This window comes from Sturnus vulgaris, chromosome 2 (assembly GCF_052056855.1).
Source record: "Sturnus vulgaris isolate bStuVul1 chromosome 2, bStuVul1.hap1, whole genome shotgun sequence".
Classification (NCBI taxonomy): domain Eukaryota; kingdom Metazoa; phylum Chordata; class Aves; order Passeriformes; family Sturnidae; genus Sturnus; species Sturnus vulgaris.
Window position 1 is genome coordinate 12,727,611 of NC_142244.1, and position 22,655 is coordinate 12,750,265.

Sequence of the window (22,655 nt, forward strand, 5' to 3'; positions counted from 1 at the left end):
TTAGTCTGCACATAAGAAGCAAAAGAAAACTCTTCCCTATAGCCTCAAGAAAAGGAGCAGGAACCATTTTTTCCCACTCTTTGGAAGTAGCAAGCATAGCTTCCCTCAGCTCAGGAGGAGAAGAAACAGTGAGCACTGCCCCTGCAATTTGCTGCTGCAGTACTGGGATTGCTTCAGTGCTCCCTTCAGAGCACCTGAGGGAGCAGGGCTGGAGGGCAGTGAGGCCATGGAGGTGCACGAGGCAGACCAGCCCATCGGGACATTTTCTGTAATTGCCTCCTAAATGAAGAATCCAGAAGTGACAGGGTCTCTGCTAACTGGGTTAGACCTTGCCTCCTCCAGTACAGCGCAGTGACGTCTTTAAACCTTATGGATACAGAAGTTTCCTTCCTTTCCCTTGCTCTTTTGTTCACACTTTTCCTCTTCCCCTGCTGTCTTCCCTTCTCCCTTTCTCCTCCACATCCTGATTCTCTTGTTCCCATTTTTCCTTTTTTTAGCTTGGTGTGGGATATATTCACATGCCCCACTTTCAGCAGAGAAGAAATCGCCACTGTGAGTGCAAAAAGATTCTTTGATGTTTCTGCTAAGATGTTCAAGGGCACAGATATATTTTACTAAGCCTGTATCAGCTCTTTCCCTAGGAGGAGTTAAAGGAACTGAGATACAAAATGCAATGGGGATCCCTGCAGTTCATGCAGTGTTCTGGAAATTCACTTGTAGTGGCTTATCTCACATTTGTGCCTAAGTTGCAGGTAAGTTGGAAAAGGTAAGAAGATACACAAACCTCCTCTGTCTTTATCACCACACACTAGACAAGTGGTTATCCACCTATGCAAAACTTCCAGTTCAACCTTTCTGCAGAACAAATAAAACTATTACTTGATCATTAATTCATACCATACACCAAACCTGTGCCTGGAGCAAATTTTTACAGCTGGGTTATGAAACTTAAAAGGCAGAATTCATAAAGAAAAATATGTCAGTGCCATTGTTCTGCTAATAATAATTTCAATCACTTAAAATAATACTGTGGCACAAAGAACCATAGAACTGCACCACCAGACAGCAAGAATGAGCCAGCAGAAGTCAGTACAACCATATCATCAGCCCCAATTGCTCGCCCTATGGTAAATACTTGAAATAATTTAGAGGGGATTCAGCCACATGATGCTGACATTAATGAGACTCCACAGAGCTACATCCCCCCCATACTCCCTTATTCCTGATATTATAATTAAGCAATGGGTTTTGTGCTCTGCTGCCTTCATTCCTGCACGCCCTCTGCACCTCAGAACAGAAGCCAAGTCCCTCCAGTAGAACCAGGCTTAGGGCATCAAGACACAAATCTTGTACTCCTGCACCCTATTGCTATTGGAAAGCTGGAAGCATTTACAGAGCTACCTGAGCACTGATGTTCTAGCCTGTGGCTGTGCTCAGCCCCATTCTCTCCAGACAGGTTCAGTGGCATGGATGGTGCTGGTTGCTCATGGTTTGCAAGGCTTCCAGGCTGTCAGATGACACAGGAGTTCATGGACATTTTTAAATTATGCAACAGAGCATTAAATAGGCCTTTCACCAAAAATTCAATGTTCCAATTCTCCTTACTTTATGCAGTTAACCCTCCATGAACATTCCCACCTGGAGTCTCCTATTCAATACTATCAGAGATGAAGAATTTGGCTCAAATTCCCCAGACTTATAAAGATGTATTTTACTTCAGCTTTACTTCTGTGCTATTTTCTGTGTATTATTGAGGTTATCAGGCCTTCACAGAATAGCTAGAAATAATTCTGTATTTTAAAGTGCTCAAATCTATTTCTTTTGAAACAAACTTTATTAATGTTAGACTCTATTTTAGCTTCAGAACAGTGTATAGGCTATAAAAGTCTCCCCATGTTAATACATAAATGCCATAACCCTAGAAAGTAAAAGCAACATAGGCCTTCTTCAAGCATTCACTAGGGATGAAATAACTTTGTTTCCATGATCACTAAATTTAAAACAAACAAAAAAAAACCAAACAAAAAAACAACAAAAAAAACCCCCAAAACAAAAAAAAAAGAAAAGAAAACAAACAAACAAACAAACAAACAACAAAAAAAACCACAACAAAAAAAACCCCTAAAAACCAACCAAAATGTGACATAATCATCACCACCAGTAATTAGTGATAATCCACAGGAGCTCAGGTTCTGCTGAAACTAAGTAGAGGATTGTCTTCTAAGACTGCTTTGGTATCTCTGCTACGTGATTCATACAAGTGAGAAAGTACAGGGGATAACAGGTCTAATAGTTTAAAATCGTTTGGGAGGGAAACATTTTTCCTGAACTATGTGATAATGCTATTAGCTCCAGTAACTTGAGCCTCAGGGTGATCCCACACCAAAGCAGATGGACAATATCTGAGCAGCAGAGTCTCTGACCCCAAGAGATTTGTAGACAGAGACAGACCTAGACAAGACCAAAAAAAATCTGAGATCAAAGAGGGGTAGAAAAGCTACAAGCTTGTCCTGCTTGCATAACTTGACATTAATACAGAATATTTATTCATCTCTAGGTACAAATCTGAATGATTCTGAGTAAGCTTAGCAGCAAGAGATTACTTGTCATTTAGCTATGTATCTGACTCAAAAGGATTATTTTAATACTGATATCAATATGACTTGGTTTGCACAGGCTGAGTGTTTGCCATGCTGTGACTGGAATTGGGGACTACAGAGTGTCTCTTGCTCTCCTCATGCCAGCTCCGTGGCTTGTTTCTGTCAAAGAGAAATCGTCACTGCAAATCCTTGCTACGTGAGCCACTATTATGAAGGCACGAGGGGAGAAGAGCACTGCTGTGCACTACTTGGAATTCAAATTGAGATCTGTCCAGTCAGAATCATTCCATTGGTAAACACGGATTTTTTTTTTCCATTAGTCTTTACGGCCTGAACATAGGAAATTATTAAGATAAGATGCACACAACTAGGGACTGTCACCCAGTTATTGAACTATGTTACAAGAATCATGGGGCAAAGTGAGAAACAAAAAATGTGAGCTTTCTACCCAGAGCAGAAAACACCAAAGCAACACCTACTGCATGCTATAAAAGATAATAATCTCTGTACCTCTTAGAAGATGTGCACACAATAAATTAGATAACCACAATGATCAGCAGGGACAATATCAATAAGAAAATAACCAACCTAGAAAACAATCATAGGCAGAAAAAAATCAAATTCTTAAAACCAGAAAAAGCCAAATATTTGTGAAATAAAAGTATAATAAATATCCGGGGAGCAAAGACAACCTATTATATGCTGTCATATATATACATATCTCTCTCAAGATTTTTCTTCACATTGACTGCTTTCTTGCTTGTGCAGCTTTCAGCTACAGATATTATGTCAATTCATTTAGCAGACATGCTTATGACAGGAAATGTATTAAAAATAAATTTTAAAAAAATCTGTAAAAGTGACTAATGAATGTCAGCAGGTCTGTAAATATCACTGAATTTCTATTTTTTAGAAAATCCACACACCACAGCCAACAGATAGATATATATGTTACTGAAGTATATTAACAAATATTTTGCTTTCCTATTGTCATGATGTCCAAAGTAATTTTGTGTTCAAGTGCTGTGACTCTTTATCAAAGACCTCTACTGGTAATTTGGAGGGAAATCATCTACGTTTTAGTTTTGACAAAGCATTAATTTTTACATTCAAGTAAAGGTCAGCTATCGTAGCCAGACGCAGCTGCAATGAAAATGTGTTCTGCTGAACAATGAAATCGTTCTTTCCATATTCCGTGTCAAATGCCTTTTTAAATGAGCTATATTAAAACTGTACCAAAAAAAAAAAAACAAACCAAAAAAACAGCCACTAATCCTTCAACTGTCAGGTATGGTAGGGAATTAGTGAGTTGTGAACTCCAGGGCTCAAACAGGAAAACAGCCCCAAAAAGAAAACACCTGAAAAGTCTGATTTGTAATGAAGGTCAGGATTGCTTGAAAACAGCAAAGAGTAAACTGTTATGGAGAGCATTTTATAAGTTTATGTACCAGATTTATAGGTATTTATAGGATTTATAGAATTTCAGCCACTGCCATTTTAGAAGAGTAAAATATTATGAACAGTTTGGTAGCAGTGAAGAATTGGGAGAAATCAGAGCTTAAAATACCAGAGTATTTGCAGTGTCCTGGAAGTAAAGAGTCTGTTTTTCTGTACCTTTGTTGACCTCTTCATGAACTACACTCACATAATCAGTTTGATGTGATACTAAGAACTGGGACAAAACTATGAACATGATTCAAATTTAGTAACATTAGGATGTCATTTTCTAGCTCTAAGTGAAAACATATTCTGAGCATTTAAAAAACATTTTAAAAGTTATGGTCTATGTCACTAAGTGCTATGCATAATTGAAAAATGTGTGACTTATAATTGCCAAGTTCATACTGACTTTTAACAAAGTCATACTTAAGTATTTCCACAAGGAAATAAAAATTATGTTAAAATTTTAACTCTTGCTAAAGAGACTAAAAAATTATCTGCTACAGTGTTTTTCTTTAGAAATAAACCCACCAAATTTCTACAGATCTGCTGTTAGAAACATCCGCCTCCTTGTTGTCCTTGATGCCTTATTACAGATGATGACTCAGTTCAGTTTGAAGGGTAGCCTAAAAGACAGAGATATGGATCCAAGCAGCCTTCCCATCATGAGAGTCTGGGAGCTATGCAGACCTAGATGTTGAGTGAAAACTCTGCTTAGAGGCCGCCAACCAAGATCAGGATTTCATTCCTATTTGCATTTGTATAAAGCCAGAAGGGTTTGGCTGAAAGTGTACACTTTCCTAAGCCAGCATTTTTAAGCTTTAGTGTCTCAAGAAATCTACAGCTAGACAGGAAACAGAATTATTTTTGAGTTTGTTTTAGCTCCCTGTAAGAACCAAGGGTTACTTCACAATTTTTCCACTGACAGGATTTAAAAAAAAACCTCTAATAACCCAGAGAATGTTGAAATCTTTCAAACCAATAATGCTTCATTTTTGCTATGTTAACATGTAGTGACAAACCAGAATTGATACAAATAAGAAATTCAAAATAACTCATTTCAGCATTTTCAAAAAAAAAATTTGCCTTAAAAGAAGAAACACAGCTCCATAAAAGTTTGACCTTTCAGTAAACTAATGCTTCTGTTGCATTTCTTTAGAATAGCAATTCTTATTATCCTAAGAAGAATGAAGGCAAAATTAGCAGCTTCTAAAAAGAAAGGAAAATCAAAGCTCTTTTGAAAGAACTGCTCGAGATGCTTAAATGTGAGTATGTTGAAACCCGATGGTAAAAAGAAAGTTTGTATCTTAACACTGGAACTTTTTTTTTTTAAGTAAAGATGAGAGGAATGGAATGAACCACATCCAAGTTCAGTCATCAGGAGTGCAGATACTAAAATCTGAGCTGGTCCTCCTGGGCCCCTAGCATAGACCATCAGTCAAGAGGGAAACACAGAGCATGAGTTATCTGACTTACTTTGGATATGGACCTTAGGATGAAAGGGGTCACACCAAGAAGGGGACATTTTATCTCCCATACAGGGAGCCAGAACCTGGTCCCAGTTCAGGTGCAGACTGCTGTGGTCATGTCAGAAGAGTCTGACCCATGGGGTAGAGATCACAACAAAAAAAGGAGGCAGGTATGGCTGGTCTACCTGTAAAGCCTGGATTTAAACCTGGCAATAAAAAAGAGAAAGGTATGTGTCATCCACGCATGGGAACACCCAGTTTACACGAGGTTATTGCCTCAACACAGCAGCTGGAATGAAAAAAATTCTTTTAGACAAGTTTGCCTTCTCCCTTGCTTTTTATCTTTCTCCTGAAGGACAACATAAGATGTAGCTTTGCAATTTAATTAAATGTGACATGTGTTGCTATAAGCCACATACTTGCAAGTACAGTATTTATGCCAAGTATGAGCAATCCTACAGTAATTATGGTTTATATTTTACAGAGGGCATGTCACTCAGCAGACAAGTTTCATGAAAGGACTGAGAAAAAGATATGCCAAAAAAAGAAAAGGAAATTATGGGCCAGAGGGTTTAAAGCTCCCAGATGAATACTGTGAAACTGGAAAGTCTCTTAATGACAGAGGAGCAGATATGACAATAATGATAATAAAAAACTAGAGGTTAGAGTTTAAGGTCAGACTGCCAAACCAGACATTGTGCTCAGGCTGCTGAGAGGCAATTACTCCAAGACTTGCCAGGAGAAGTACTTTTTCCAAAGAACTGCTCCAGAGCCCTTGGGGTGTAATTCCCTTTCAATGCTACAAGCTGGATATGAAAGCCAATTTCAGAAGGTGGAGAAAGAGAAGCAGTGTCTGCCAGGGGGATGCCTGGATGTGTTCATAGGTAGGCTCTGTCTGAAAAATCCTGCTACAGCTTTGGTGTTCTGGTGCATAACATCACTGGCCAAAGCCAGTGAGAGATCATGACAGTCAAGAAAATACAAGTAGGTATATTGGTAGTGAATACAATTTTCTAAAACACTTAAATGCAAAATACACTTCTTATTTTTTTTGGCACAGAATGGATATTCAGTTCAGACTAGTTTATAAACTGCTTTTTAAATTACTGTGATTACAATTGCACAGGCATTTAAGTATCATGACACTGTACAATATTCCAATACCAATAAAACTATTACAAACTATTTTAAATCTTCTCTTTTCTATGTGACATTCAGCTATGCAGGTACTGACATTGCTACACTGAAATACTTGGGGAGGAGATTAATTACATTGAGATAGTAAAAATTGCACAACCATTGTGTGAAGGGGACTAAAATATTTGAATGCAGTAAAATGTGCTCAGGGGCTAAATCCTAGGCTTCTAAATCATTTAAGTGTATTTGACAATTGTTTCTTTTCACACTTGGGTGAAAAAGATGTGCTCTCAGACACTGAATCACTTCAGCAGTCTCACAGAAATGAATTAAAGCAATACATAACACCATACAAAAATAAAAAAACCTCATCAGAGTACAAAATTGCAGGTGGAGCCCAGGTGCCTCAAATAACTGCATTAAACTAACACGTGAGGAAACTTGTTTTCCACTCTCCAGTTTGTGTATGGCAGTTACTTACATGGTTTTTATTCCCCCAGATTCCTGGAGGTTTCCATAATCTCAGAGTTCTATTCTTTTGTCTTCTGGACCATGCCACTGAGTGGGATTTTTTTCAGCTTTACTTTTGGAGGGCTCATTTTCTCCCTTCTCATATTCTCATTTTCACTTACTTTTTTTTTTTTTTTTGAGCTATCTGAGATGTTCAGATGGTCCCAGCTGTCATCTTTGAAAACAGATTAAAATATCTCTAGTTTACATTCAATTTAGAGTGAAACATTCCTCTTTGGATCCATCTCCAAAAGATCAGTTACTAAAGGAATGAAGTTCATTATTTTCTATCTATCCATTTAATTGTCTGATAGTGAAACCAAGTGGACCACCATAGGTTATCTCAATATGCTGGTACTCTGCTATTTCTCTAAAACTACTTAGATAACTGTTTAGTTTTCTCTATCTTTAGATTAAGGTTTAGATGGAAAAGCCTGACTTAAGTATTAACCTTAATGCCTTGCTCAGAAAGTGAATGTGATAATCACTTCAGCCAGTTTCAGAAGCAGAGTTTCAGATGTCAGGGGAAAAGTTGCATCCTGTGCTTTCATGGCTTTCCTGATGAGTCCAGCCATCAACTGATTGCTACTGAAGAATGAGTTTTCACTGAAATTTTAGACCAATTACACAGAATCCAAAGAGAAATTATCCTGGATTTTTCACACATAAACACATCAAAGAGCTGTTTTTTTCATGTGTTTATAACAGCTCCTACTAAAACGTTGCACCATGCTATGGATGAAAGTCACTTTACTACAATCTCTCTGTTTACAAGGAACAGATCTGATTATAGAATGGAGATACTTGTAATTTTCTGTAATTCCCCTGCAGCATCAGCTTCACAAACAATTAGATTTGGGCAAAACATCCCATTTGTGTTTTCGTACGTGCTAAGACAATAATATCTGCATTTCTCTCTTTCTACTGGAAGTATATTTTATTGGATATTTCAGGTTTGCATTTATTTTGCTTTGGTTTTATTGGCATCACCTCACTGGGATCTCCCAGAATTTTCAGTGATCAACAAATACCAGTCAGACTTTTTTCTTCCTCCCTGTTGTTTACAACTGATGAATTTTCAGCATATAATGAACATTTGTATTAATCCCTAAGAGCATGACTTTGCACAGTGAGCTGGTTGATTTAATGCTTTTTTGATACTTCAGCCCTCAAGGTGACCCATTGCTCCTCTACAACAACAACTGCCCACAACTTCTGTGATCAGCACATTTCATTATTGGACTCCTGCCTTTGAGCTAAGTACTTTAATGAAAATATTAAATAAGACTGTCCCAAAATTGATCCTCAAGGGGCTTCACTGACAGTCTCAGAATATCATTAGGCCTTAAATTTTAATACTAATTATATTGTAGTATTTGCATCAGGGCAGCAATGCTCCTGACAGAGAGCCCCTGTCCAGAGCAGCCATCCACCTGAACTGGCCAGACAAATGGAAGCAGGCTGGAAGCAGCATTCCACTGCTTTGAGGGACCAGGATCTGTAATGCTGTAGCTGTCATGAAGATTATCTAATAATATAAAATTGTTTAAAATTTCTGCCACTTGCCGACTAAAAGAGGAGGAAAATGTCCTGCCATATCTTACTGAACTGCAAGAATGATGATCTAAAGTTCGTAGAAAACTGAAGTTTCTAGGCAGCTGATTAGAAAAGAGTAAATGATGAAGACACTTTGCTGCCCATTATACTTGCAGAAATATTCAGAGTATTTCTTGTATGTTCTTCACAAATTTGTCACACAAGGCTTCTCTGATGTTTTCAATGAGATTCTTAACTAATTCTAATTCCTAATAGAAATAGTTTTCAACATTACTTTCAGTATTTCTGGGAAAAAATTAACATGCCATCTTTCATCAGCACAAAATTGGTTTGATGACAATGATCAGAAATCCATGAAGAACTGTTTTCTTCTGACTGCTGAAGTATTGCAACCAGAATACTTAAAGGAACTTAAAGGAAAGTTCAATTTATATTTTTCATTTCAGTTTTTCTTTTATCCTTTTTATAAATTGATGGCAATATAGAGATTAATTTATTTTAAAAATTGATTAATTGAATCATACACTTTAAGACCTTTGTCAGTGTATCACTGATAGCAGCAAAGTTTTCCCATTGTTAGCTGGACTAACATCCTCCATAGTCTGCCGTCAAAAAGAAGTATAAAGTAAAATTAGTACATATGTGTTTTCCTGGCACTTGGAATCTGCATTTCTCCAGTGTGGGCATGATGTCAAAACATAGTGACAGTGTGCATGCATCCAAGAAAGCAAGCCTACAAGCAGTGAGCATGGAACAAAAACGAGAATTCACATAAAATCTATTTGTTAATTTTTTTTTTTCCTAGTGCAGATTTATTGCACTTCAGTGAACTGGTTAACTGACTCAATAAAAGCTCTCCAAAAGTTATTGAGAAAACAGCCTGACTGATTGCAAAGCAAAACTGACAGAAGTGCTCCTACTACTTATGGCTTATACAGAAATGTTCATATTCAGAGTACTTGACAGACATTAAATTAATCCCACTGTATCATAATTCTAATTGCCACAGGGATTCAGACTGTTCTGAGGAATATCTGCTACAGAAGTGTCTGTAGCACCCTCCTACTGCAGGAAATACAGTTAAGCTCATTTGTTATTTCAGTGAGAATATTCCTCCAAGGTTCTTTTCCTACCTACATTTTAAAAAGGGGCTCAGAAGTGCTCGTTGGTATCTTGTCAGCACAGCCTTTTTAATCTGTTAGCTCTGTAAAAAATGGATATGGCTGTAATGTCTCATTTGAGAATTTTATCATGGTTACTGTCGTAGCCAAAAATGGCAATCACCAGTTACTTGGCTTTTATGTCACTCCTGAGCTTTCATATACGACAAAGTAGGAATGTAAAAGTCTTTACCTGTTCTACCAGGGAAAAAAATGAACCAAAACAAATCACAAAACACATGTAAACCCAGTTTTAACCCCCCTCTTCACCTCCCTTGCTCAAATTCTAGATTTAGTACATGCAACATTTCTGAGCAACTCCTTTCCAAGCTCTTGCACACTCAATCAGCTCATGGCAGGAGGATCAAATGTTTTTGGGTTTCACAACCTGATTATTTTCATGGTCCAAGACTAATATTCTGGAAAAAATTTTCTTCAGCCCCTGTCACATTAAATTGAGCTTCATGTTGCTGCTCCACCTAACCTCCTCCTTGGAGCACAGTGGGCAAAACCCCCATGACAGCCAGAGAATTACAAATGTACATGCGAATGGGAGAAAGAACTGTACCAGAGCTGCATTCCCAGAGCATGAGTGGACTGAAGCTTGTATTTGTGGCATTTACTAACATGGAAAAAAGAAAAACACTGCAGTCCTTCAGAAACTGAACATCAGCCCTCTGCTAGCCTTTGTGATTTTGATAAATTCTCAAAGAGCTACATAGGCAGGATAGGGTGTCTGTAGTGTGTGCTCTGGATTTACTGCCTGCCTTCATTTTAGCCAGCCAAAGTGAGCTCCCAAGCATTAAGGTCCCAGTGAAAACGTGGTTCTGGTTTCATAGTAGTAGGGAGAGTTTTAATGGAAAATTTAAAAATTTCCCCTGAAGAAAAGCATCCACAAAATACTCACCAAAATCACAGAGTTGCTCCACAAACAGAAAGGGTTTTAGCAAACCAGTCACAGCCTATGACTTGGGTTTTGTAGGAAAAAAGGTAAAGTGGGGGTGAAGAATGTAAAAATGCAAGCATAGAAGGGCAGAAAAATTTAGGTTGGTGAACAAATGTAGGGTCTTTTCCTGTTCACCTTGTGCACATAAAGCTGATGGTGATTCTTGGAAAGTCCTGCCAAAGAATTCAACCTACAGTAGCAGAAGCATAAAAATATACATGCCCCTCCTAAAGGTATCACATAATAATGAAATCAGCTCCAGGAACAGACAAATAAATCTATCTATGTAGCCATGTGGCATTCATGAATTGTTTCCATGTGCCTAAATGGATTTTGTTTCCTATGAGACTGGAGCATTGGCACCTTGCATTGTTACACTATTTCAGGTATTAGCATCCAAGAAATACAGAGTTTGGGATTATGATGGTTTGTAAATTTTAAGCTGCCAAAGACATCAAATGCCGCCACCTTTGTAGGATGATTAACAAAGGCTATGGGAACTAACATTTTATTTCTATTTTAATTAGTATTGGTAAGGTGAGTGATCAGTGGGGTAAAGACTTGGCACACTGCTGACAACACTGGGGTCAGCTTTGCTTTTTTCAGGCTTTTACTAAGTATGAGGAACTGCATTGCTTTGTACTCAGCTCAGTAGAATGTAATTTCTACAAACACAATTTTAAAGGAATATAATGAAATCTTTGATACTGTGACAATTAACATAGCAGAAATAAAAGTTCTTGGCCATTATTTTCATGCTATCCAAACAGAAATCACAAGATGGAGATCAGAAATATCCTATTAGTTACCATTTCCTGAAAGAAGGGGTGGAGGGTTTTTCTTTTATTTTTTTTTTATTTATTTTGCTTTTGTCCTTCTATGGATCAAAGCCCATAAGGGCTCCTTTACTATTATCCCTTGCTGCTGACTTTGAACCACATCTGTGCTTTAAGACTGGTGGGAAGCCACAGAATAGAAGTCGATACTAAATGGTTTTATTCTACATTTCCTGATGCTGCTTTTGCTAAAAATATCTTAAGGCTTGAAAAAAAAAAATAAATCAATAAGCACCATTTTTATCCTGATGGCTTTGATTGTCATGCTCAAAAAAAAAAAAAATCTGAAAAGCAATTGGCTCCACTTTATGGCAGACACAGAGATGAGAACTGGTCCCATAGTCATCACCTTGTGTCACAGGGTGAAAACCATGGTGAATTAAAAACTAATTTTTTTCTTCAAGTAGCTTAAAATGAGGCCATTTGGTGAATATTTAGCAAGGACTCCAAACAAAATAAGCATTCAGCAAGGATTTCACTCTTCTTTCAATGTTCATTGCACTGTGCTGATTGTTCTCTGCTATTTCATAAGCAAGTAATTCCCTTCCAGAACCGTTTAATTCAACACTATATTTGCCATTAGTGTCAATGAGACTTGAGTTCCTTGATGCCTCAATTTTTTTTTTTCTCTTTATATCCCTTGATTCATCTTCTCCAGCCTGTCTTCCTCCTTTGTAGCTTTCATAGAGACTGGATTTCGGTTTTATCAATTCCTCTTCCTTTTCTGAATAGGATGGAATTTTTTCATATCCTCAATATGGACAGCAAAAGTAAAAACTCATTTCCATGGTGTCATCTCAAAATGTCTGAATGTTTCTGTGATCCAATATTAAGTGGCTTGCTAAAAGGAAGGAGCAGTTAAAAAAAAAATAATCCTAATCTTCAGATATTTCACTGCCACAGACAGCACTGGCTTTTATGATGAACATATTTATAAGCAACAGGAAAATCATCACAGACAAGGAAAAAAATCATGAAGGAAATCAAATCTGGGCTAGCAGTTCACACTGAGATCCGTAATTGTTGCCAATTTTAGAGATTTAGAGTGTGACCTAATTTCTCAAAGTTTCAGCCAGTCCAACACAAAATGAAGCTGTTGAAGGACATGTTCAGTGAGGTTGATGCCCATGGCAACACTGGGAGTTACTCATGTGTGGGCAAACCTCAAACACCCATAAACAAGTTTGTCTTTCATCTGAGTGTTTGGAACAGACTCATTTCCCAACCTTAATCTCAGCAAATACAGAACTCCATACACATGAAAATCTGCATTTGCAAATACCAGAATCTTCTTGTGTACACACTAAACATATTGTAATATACATAAGCAGTAAGATTTTAGTTTGCAAAGAATTTTCATCTGTAACATAAGCAAAAACAAGGTATAAAGTAATTTTTTCCACCTGTAAGTAGATCCTTTAATCAATTTGTAAACTTCACTTAGGGGATACACCATCTTTAATTTTTAATAGAAGGTTCCGTTGCTGACAGAAAATCTTTTAGGAGCTATGAATACAGGGGTGGGATGTTAGCTTTCAAAAAAGCTATTGCACAACAGATGCTATGTTGGGCAGATCCTCCAGTTTTCCCATGGAAGCTCTTTCTCCCTTAAGTTTACTGAAGATAATAGATTAAAGAAAAATAGAGAATGTTAAAAGGAAAACATTGTGTAAAATTTACATGCTGACTAAAGCTATAAATTAACCAGGTTGTTATTTTTACAAATAGCTGGTTCTGGAATACAAGTGAGGTGGTAGATAGTTTATATTTACAAGAGTTGAAGCAAATTCCATTGCTTAAGTTTCATGACCAGTTGTAGCTCACCAACTCCTGTACAATTTTTCCAAATACAGATCTAGGGCATAGTTGCATTATCCTAAAATAAAAGCACTTTGTTATTTATACATCAGAATAATTACTCATTGAATATAAAATGCTAAAATATATGCAAGGAATTTTATAAAATTTTATAAATATTGTTTCAAACCTCTTTTGTAGTATATTAGCAAGTATTATTTTACTTCAAGTAAAATCAAATTTAACAGGAACTCATACAGGATTTCACAGAAAGCCCTACAAGAGAAAAATAAAATGTCTGCATCCATTATTTTAACTCAGCACACAAAAGCTATGGATTTTGCAGTAGAATACTTGCTTTTTGAGGTATACAGCATAATCCAAACCCCTGAACACTACTTTGGTTGTGCTGGCTTTCCAATCACTTTGTAATTCTTTAGGAAATGTAGCTTTGTGTTAATGACCTCATTTTACTGTACCTCAATGGCAAAGACTAAAGCAGGTGTGTCTTAACATCGACCAACAGGAGTCATAATTTCAAGATCAACCTTGTACATATTTTCTCTTAATGACATTGGTTTTGGTAAGACCAGAGTGCACCAAGCGTGGGGGCAAGAGCCCTTGACAACTCTGTGACACGCTGTTCAATACACTGCCAGACACAAGTGAATGCAAAAAGCAATCCAGGAAACCTCTTAGGGAACAGCATCAACCAACAAATTTATAAGAACTTCTTAAAAAACCTCATAGGGCAACATTTCCCACTTACTGCTGGCTGAGGTGAGAACTTCAGCTGGAGCCTGACTTCCAGTGAAGCTACACAGATGGACGTGGGTACTTCTGGGGTCCAGTGCCTGGTTTCCAGTTTGTCCCTGTGCCAGCAGAGAATGAAGTGAGCACCTGTTATTTTGGGCAAGCAGCACCAGTGTTTCTGGGCAGATACACCTTACAGAGGTCTGCACACCACAGCTGCAACTAGATCCCAGTTTTGAGATGCTCCACACCACCTTTGGCAGCGGGTTAAGCTTTTGTGCCAAGGGGCTGATGCAGGGGGCTCAGGGACACTTCTTTGAGCTCCACCTTGTTCCCCACACCCTGCTGTGGGAATGGCTTCACCCCAAACCAAAAGGCTGTTTCTGGTGCCCAGGAAAGCCTTTCAGCTGTGCCTGTGAAACCTCTCCTGCCTCCTCTAAAGGAAAGGTGCAGGCCAGATGGATGGAACATCCCAGGCTGTCTGCGGGCTCCCGCCTGGATAAGGCTGGCTCTAACGTGTGCTGATCTGAGGCACAAGGGCTGAAAACATCCCAAATAATCTACACAGAAAGGTACACATTTAACTTAATACTACCTGATCTTCATATGTGCTTCAAAGCTGCAGTTATGAAAAAAACCCCTGTATCTGAGATTTGTGCCTGTTAGGCTCTAGCAGTGTTCTGTGGCAGGACAGTGAAGAAGTGTGTCAGTCAAAACCAGCAATTTTTTGGGGGGATGAAGAGCAGAGGATGAGGAAAGGGTGATCAGTATGGCTTATGAAAATACAAGAGTGGGAAAGGAGCCATCCTACTCCACCATATCCACAGCAGGGCTCTGCCCATCACAGAATGGCTACAGCACAGGACAGCAGGCAGGTGAGGAAACTAGCATTTCTGCAGGTCCCAACAAACATCGACTCATAACATCCATTCTCTTCACTTATTTGGATCTTACTTGCTTTGTAGCTGATGTGTCTCACCCCCGAGGTGAATGCTTTTGTTGGTACAGATTTTCTTCATCAGCTCTCCCTGGAAATTGGCAGGCTGAGAGAAGTTTTCATTATCACAGTCCATGAAGCGCCCAGAAATCAGATCTTTAAGGCAATCAACTGTAATTATGCAAAATCCTAGGCTGCATCCAGTTCTCCCACTTAGCTCATGCTACTGTAGCTGCATGATTTCAGTGGAACAGATCCTGGCTCTTGCCAATAGAAATAAAATTAGAGTTTCCCCTAAAATTATGCTTCAGGGAACACAAGAAACTACGCAGAAAAGGTAATGTATTTGAGAACATTTTTAATAAATAATGTGACAAAAATTACTTTTCTGATTATTGGATCCTCAGTATGCAAAATTATGGCTAAAATATGAGGTTTCTTACATGAACATAATGAAAACATTAATCACATGGATTTTTCCTTTAGTACTGCACACCCTTTCTATGGAACCTTTCTTTAAAAATCAGCTAAATGAAAAATTTCAGTCCTCGGTAAACACCAAAACACTTTTTTTTTTCATTTTTTTTTTTTCATTGGGGCTAGTCCTGATAGTTGTCAATAAACAAACACACATTTTTCCATTAGCACCAATGACAAAGAAATTTTATAATTACAAAAAAGATCAGAAAATCTACAGACAGAGGACATCATTTGGCAAATTCAATGCAACTAATGCCTCTATTTCAGCTTTAATGATAATCCAATGTTGAGAGAGGCCACAGAAAAATTGGTAATTTTCTGTAAGTCCAGGAAAAGTGAAAAGTGTTTTGATTATGGCCCACATTTACGTCTGTTACTTTACCATCTGTCATCATTCAAATATTCCAAATACAAACATAGAGCATTAACAAAAAGATGAAAAATATCCCAAACAAATGCTTAACATTTTCAATAAGACAAAAAAAAGGTTAATAGTTACAATGGTTTACAAACAAAGTTTAGTGATTGTGCTTTTAAAACCAAAAAAAAAAAAAGATAAGCAGTGCATTACAAAAAAATTCATCGCCAAGATCAAACAAAACTTCTTTAAGTGGCACTTCTTCTTTAAGGTGAATTGACACAAGTAGAGGTCTGAGATTTGGGCCAGTAGCAGTTGATGATATTACCTAATCGTTATTAAAAATGTCCATTGATTTTCTTTTCATAAGCAGTGTTGAAGCTGGAAATTAGAAAAAAGTTTCAGATAAACTTGCTCATGCTATGATTAGGCAAACAGCAATCACATTGGCTTACCTCCTGCCTATCCCAAAGGACATTTTTAATAAGATTGTATTTTATGATGAAAATGGAAATACAAATCAAAGTACCACAGGGGCTTAAAATGAGTACATATTTACAATAAGAGCCATCTTGTCCCAAATTAATTTTACTTTCGTTTGTCAAACTGTATCATCTGCAAAAGGCTAGCAAGAGACTGGCAGAACCCCAGACAGTGTTAAAACTGCGAGATGCCATTTGCACTGGCTGCAGACCACAGTGAGAACCAAGGAATGTTCTGCACCACGTCCACTCCGGGCACTCCGCGGTCGCTGCCGTGTCCCTTGTGGTGTCACCGACCGGCTCACCGGTGAGCTGGCACTGCACTGAGCACCGCCTCGCTGGGGAGAAACCTTGGAATGCCAGGGAACCCCTGGAATTCCCTCCTGTTCTAATCCTGGAGCAGCAGCTGGCCCAAGCACCTGGAAGAGCGGCTCCCCTGCCTGCTCGGGCAGCGAGGGGGATGCGCTCGGCGTTACGGAACAGGCAAGGGCCGTTCCTAGTGAGGAGGGTTTACAAAGAAAGAGTAAAATAAAAACTAGCATTCTGATGGCATGAGGAAAAAGGAAAAATTGTACACTCTGATTGCACTGAACATTATTTCTGGCGTCAAACATCATCAGACTTGAGGCATCTTAAGTGATTTATTTTTTTTTTCTGATTAGATTTTAAAAGCCTGTTACAGTACATGTCGTTGTCTTCAGCTTTCTGTTTCCTGTATTAAAAAAAAAGGGATACAAATTATTAACGTTAACCTTTATTACTTAAAATTTATTTTACATACTTCCTAGAGATTTGCTACCTCTAAATGATAATTACTAGTTTAAATTATGCACAGCAATGCGACTGTGTGTTGGCCACCCTTTCTACAATCAGTATTTAAATTGAATCAATATCATCAGGCAGAAAAAGTAGAGAAAAATTTTGTATCTTAACTTCTAATAAAATTTAGAATGATAAACTGTCAAAAGATGTGAAAGGCAATGTCACGGTGTTCTTAGATGCTCTAGTTCTTAATTTTCAGATTTGAAGGAATCTGGGTAATGTAAAGTACTCTTCAAAATATTGTATTTCTGCAAGTTCTGTTCCATAAGTTTTAGTATGATAACAATTATACTGTACATGACTTGTCTTTTATGTTTTGACACATTCCTAGTTTGTTTATGTGGATTGGGCATAACATTAATGGACAGATAAATGCACTAATTTTCCTGAACAGAAATATTTCTATTTCAAAAGCATTTTTTCCTGGCATCTGTCTAAAAATAAAAATAGCTTTATTGTAGTCATCTTCAGTATTACAACTGCAGTTACCTCCATCTCTTCTTCTTCTTCCTCTTCTTGTTCATAGGTTCCCAGTACTTGCATTTCTGCAACATTCCTTCGGGCTAGATTTGCTTGATCTGCCCTCTGTCTGCCTCCTGATCCTCTTGAGGACATGGAGCTGGAGGAGCTGGGATCTCTAGGATTATTTGATGTTGGAAATGTAGGTCTAGAGTATGGCAGGATGTCCTCTGTATAATTAAATGCATACAATTGTTATGTTTACAAGCCCAGAGATATTGTGAACTTACAATTTCTGCATGCAGTTGATTTACTTTTTATGATTCTCAGGAGGCTTAAAGTGATGCCTGACAAGAACATGAAATATGCTGCTTCCACAGCAGAATTATAGAAGCTTTCTCAAGGAAATTTATAGCCTTTACATAGTAACTTTCACTACAGAAAAACTAATTCATGATTAGTGTCCACTCCATTTCAATTTAGGATCCCTGGTCTATATTCTACAGGAAAATGAAAAAAACCCCACCCCTTGTAGTATATATTCGATATGACAGAGTAGGAGGAAATGAGAATACCCATATGATACAAGGAACTCATTCCATCTGAATACTGCACCCTGCATTTCTCAGGCTGAATTTGAGATACAATCAGTGGCCATGCTTTAATATTTCACCACCATCCTCTGTGGTAGCATTCTAATAACTTTTGTCTACAGCAACCCACTGTAATCAAACTTTTATTCATGTACCCACTTAACCAACTTAATACCCAAACACCCTTGATGTTATCTCTAAATACCTGTAGGTAGAAAGGACCAGGCATTTGTATCAATCTGTGCTCTTGGTGAATTCTTAGCATTTTCCATTAATTAGTAAACTTACCACTTTTCATATATAAGAGATTACTTTCATCACGTCTGGCTCCTATAATGCTATGCGAGTTTGTGTTTCTAATTAATCCACAACTACGAGGGCTTTTTTACTCTTGGGACCAGGTATCATTCTGGCCCTTTTGTCCTCTAGAAATTGGCAAAATGGGCCAAGTGTTGATCCTTTGGTTGGAAAGTTAAGTCTCTGACTTACAGATCTGCTGACTTCACTCAGTTGCCTTACAATCCAGATTATAATTAGATACATTAAATATAACTAGACTACAAGTGTATGGTAGGAGCAGGAATGCTGATCCTTACAACTCTTAAGAAGTACTTCTTTTTGGTTTCCTCAGCATTAGCTTTAATACACAGGTCTAAGGGCAGCAAAATAGTAAAAGAACGTTTTGTAAGCTTGTAATAAGCTTGCTTTACCCTAACAAGATCCTGCAGTGCGACCGATAACATTAACACTACAGTTATGATAAAAGCTGATGATATGATACAATACATGACATAGCTGCAATTCAGCAGCTCTAATTCCACACCAGCAGCCTGCAAAGCTCCCAGTGACCAACCCCCAGCACTGCAGCAGACCCCGAGCAGGCAGAATGACCTTGGAGGAGGTGACTTTTTGCTGGTGCGCCGTCTCGTTTTGGTGCTTTGCTGGCTCGCGCTTTGCCGTCGCTCGGCAGCGGCTCCTGGGGCTCCCTGCGCTCCCCCGAGCCCGTCCTGAGGTCGGGATGCTGCCTGCCCTCCGCCCCCTCCCTGCCCTTGTAGCCGGCTCCCTTCCTGTCGGCCGATCTGTCCGTCCTGGCCTCCATGGAGGCGAGTTTGGGCAGCATCACCGGCCGCACCTCCAGCTGCGACTTGGACTGCGCCGTCGGGGACTTCACGGCTGGAGGGGGCACGGGAGGAGGGGGCAAATCTGTGGGGTTGAGGGAGAAGAGCAATTACAACGACATCATGCACTAGTGAAGTTTAGAAATAATATTTGACTTGAACTGAAGAAACAGACGCTCCTGTTTACTTTCCGCCCTCCTCTCTCCGCCCCCAAAATATTATGTTACTGCTAAAACTGCTGATGGGTATTTTTCCAAAAGCTTGAGCTTCAAAAACACAAAGGACGACCTCTCCCTGCCTTTTCAAATCACAGTATTTTCTTAAAAATCATTACCAAAAACTGCAGTAAACTTTAGGCACTTGGATATTAACATACCAGTTATGGATACCAACAAAGAGTTAAGGACAATAACATATTCTTCCTGATATTTGTAATTGTTTGCTAAGTCCATTCAAGAACACAGCAGCTTGTGCTGCAATTGCTCAAGGTCTTCAATGTAGTGAGCATTAAAGCAAACAGGCTGGGATGTAAAAACGTGTATCAGATGCATTGCTGACATATGTAAGGATAAACTTTATCTATTATTGCAGTCTGCTTTTAAAACAGTGGGGTAAAATAACACACATATCCTTGATATCTGTGGGCATGTCGTGACAAAAAAAAAAAAGGCACAGTCAGTCAATGAAGTAATAATCTCTCAGAAAAAAAACAAACCCAAAAACCAAAAAAAAGAAGAAAAGACACACAGCGACTTTTGCACTTGTCTCTAAATGAGCACAGACTAAGGGGTTCTAAAATTCTGAATATTTTAAAATACTATTTATAAAGCAAACATATAATTTACTTCATTATATTTTTATATTCTTGCATTAGGACATAAAACTAGAATATGTAAAATGTTCATCAGGATACAACAGTGCTCTGTGGAATAAAAATGTGAAGAAGAAAATACAGGAGTCAAGCAAGGAAGTGGCAATACAACAGCAGTTCACAATAAAGCTATAGGCACAATTCACATGGATATTAGAGAAGAACAGGTTAAAAAAAGTAGATGAGGTTAATATTCTCAAGTGAAATTGCTAGAAAAAACCTTTCACTATTAAAAATCGTAACTTCAGCATTTTGTAATAGTGTGCATTCCTACTTCCACAAAAATCAGGGCACAGCTGTATTTTTCAAACACAGTCTATTTAAGAGAATGTTTCAACTGAAATTTACCTAAACTGGGCCAAAAATAAAGATAGTACTCCTGAGTAAGAAAAAGCAGATATCTAATATATACATATAAGTTCAAATATGGCAGATGCCAGATATTTTTCAAGAGGTTTTTCAGTGACACAAAACATGAGTGACTTGATCCAGCCCTGTGGAAAGATAAAGCAATGCAGAATTCAGTGCTCTGTCACCACATTCACCTGGTGACATATCTTGGAATTATCCTTGACCTGTCTTAAACAAGACTGGAAATTTTATCAACTGGCTGGACTGGAATGAAGAGGAAGAAAGATGTCAAAAAGTATGGTTCGTAAGGTAGGACATACTTCAGGGAAACGATTTCCTGCTGCAATAACTCCACTGTCATGGTGAAAAAAATCCCACAACAATCAAACAAAGCAAACAAACAAAAAAATCCTATCAACGTAGCTTGTTTGTTGAATTTTAGCAGTTTTTGAGAGCAGCTAAAGGCAAACAATTGACTATTGAGACTTAATTTTGACTACCTACTTAACACTCACTATTTGCAGGTATCTTTTAAGAAAAAGGACTGTCATTTTCAAAGCCTAAAAAGGCATAATGTAGGGTTGGATAAACTAAGTGGCTGAATCTAGATGAAGGGGAGGTTTAGATTGGATATCAGGAAAAGTTTCTTCACCCATAGTGGCTGGGCACTGGAACAGGCTCACAGGGAAGTGGTCACAGCACCAAGCCTTACAACATACAAGGCAAGAAAGCACAGAACCAGTTGTGTTCCTTTGTTATCTGTTAAACTGTTTAACATGGTTTAGAGAGGTAACCTTTGCTCAGTACACAACCTCAGCATTGCAAGTCTGTAATTCCAGCCATCAGAGTAGCATTACCTCTTCTAAAAATGTCCTGTGAGGTCCTGCCACCAAAGAACAAACCAAACTACTTTCACAGGGCTGTCCAGCCCTGGAGGTGCAAATTTGAATTTCTGGATCACGAAGATCCACAGCCATGTGACCTTAAGAGTCAATACCTGCTGCAGAAAGTGTTGTTCTGAAGAAGTACATAGTCTCTTACAATTCAGCAATCATGTGAATAATCATGTGAAGTCTGCCAAAGACATCAGAGTTGTGTGTAATACATTCTTTGAAAGCCCAGTGTATAAGACCATGTCAATCCCGACTGAAGCTTATTGAGCATAAGAACTGTCCTTCCAAAGCAAGGCTGAAGATGGACCCCATTCCTCACAGAACACTGTTAGCAATTACAGAACTTGGACAAGGTTTAAAAAATAAGACTCTGAATTAGCCTGTAGAGATTCCAACAATACTTTCCTTCTTGAGGAAAATCTTCTTCTCACAGTACTTCTTCCCTCAGAAGAGGACACACTGATTCAGAACTGGATGAAGATAATCAAACTCAAGAATTGTAGGCTTCTAGAATCACAGATGCTTTTCTTTTAACACACTCTGGTTGGATTTGTCCTTATCTCAACCCTTTGGGGGTGCATGTTGGGCAGCAAAAACGACTGTCATGGTTTTAATCCCGGCTGGAGATGAGATTCCTCTCAGCCACTTGCTCAACCTTCCACCTCTCCTCTCTCATCCCAGTGTAATGGGGAGAAGAATTAAAGTAAAACTTGTATGTTGAGCTAAGAACACTTTAATAATTGAAAAGTAAAATAATACAATAATGGTAATGATAATAGTGATAATAACAAGGGAAAAAACAGGTGATGCACAATGCAATGCTCACCACCCACTGACCAATGCCATTCCTGAACCCAGATGGGCCCTTCTGGGTAAATACCCAGTTTATATACTGGACATGACAGTATTCCACAGAGTGGAATATCCCTTGGGTCATTTCAGGTCACCTGTCTCAGCTATGCCCCCTCCCAGTTTCTTCTGTGCACCTCCTCACTTGGCAGAGCATAAGACAAGGAAAAAAAAAAGTCTTTGACTTAGGAGAAACATGACTTAGTAGAAAACCATCGTCAGCACCATTCCCATTCC

At 38.4% G+C, this 22,655-nt stretch overlaps 1 protein-coding gene across 5 annotated transcripts in view; it reads right to left on the bottom strand.

Moving 5' to 3' along the window:
- Positions 1–15,483: 15,483 nt before the first annotated feature.
- ROBO1 (roundabout guidance receptor 1) overlaps positions 15,484–22,655 on the bottom strand; it is a 679,988-nt gene continuing 672,816 nt past the window's right edge. For all 5 annotated transcript variants that reach the window (XM_088157812.1, XM_088157825.1, XM_088157810.1 and 2 more), the window contains 3 exons: positions 19,228–19,539; positions 17,774–17,973; positions 15,484–17,174 (listed from right to left, as the gene is read on the bottom strand). In XM_088157812.1, the coding sequence (XP_088013938.1) occupies positions 17,160–17,174; positions 17,774–17,973; positions 19,228–19,539 (527 nt within the window). In that variant the 3' untranslated portion in view covers positions 15,484–17,159. The remainder of the gene's footprint in view (positions 17,175–17,773; positions 17,974–19,227; positions 19,540–22,655) is intronic.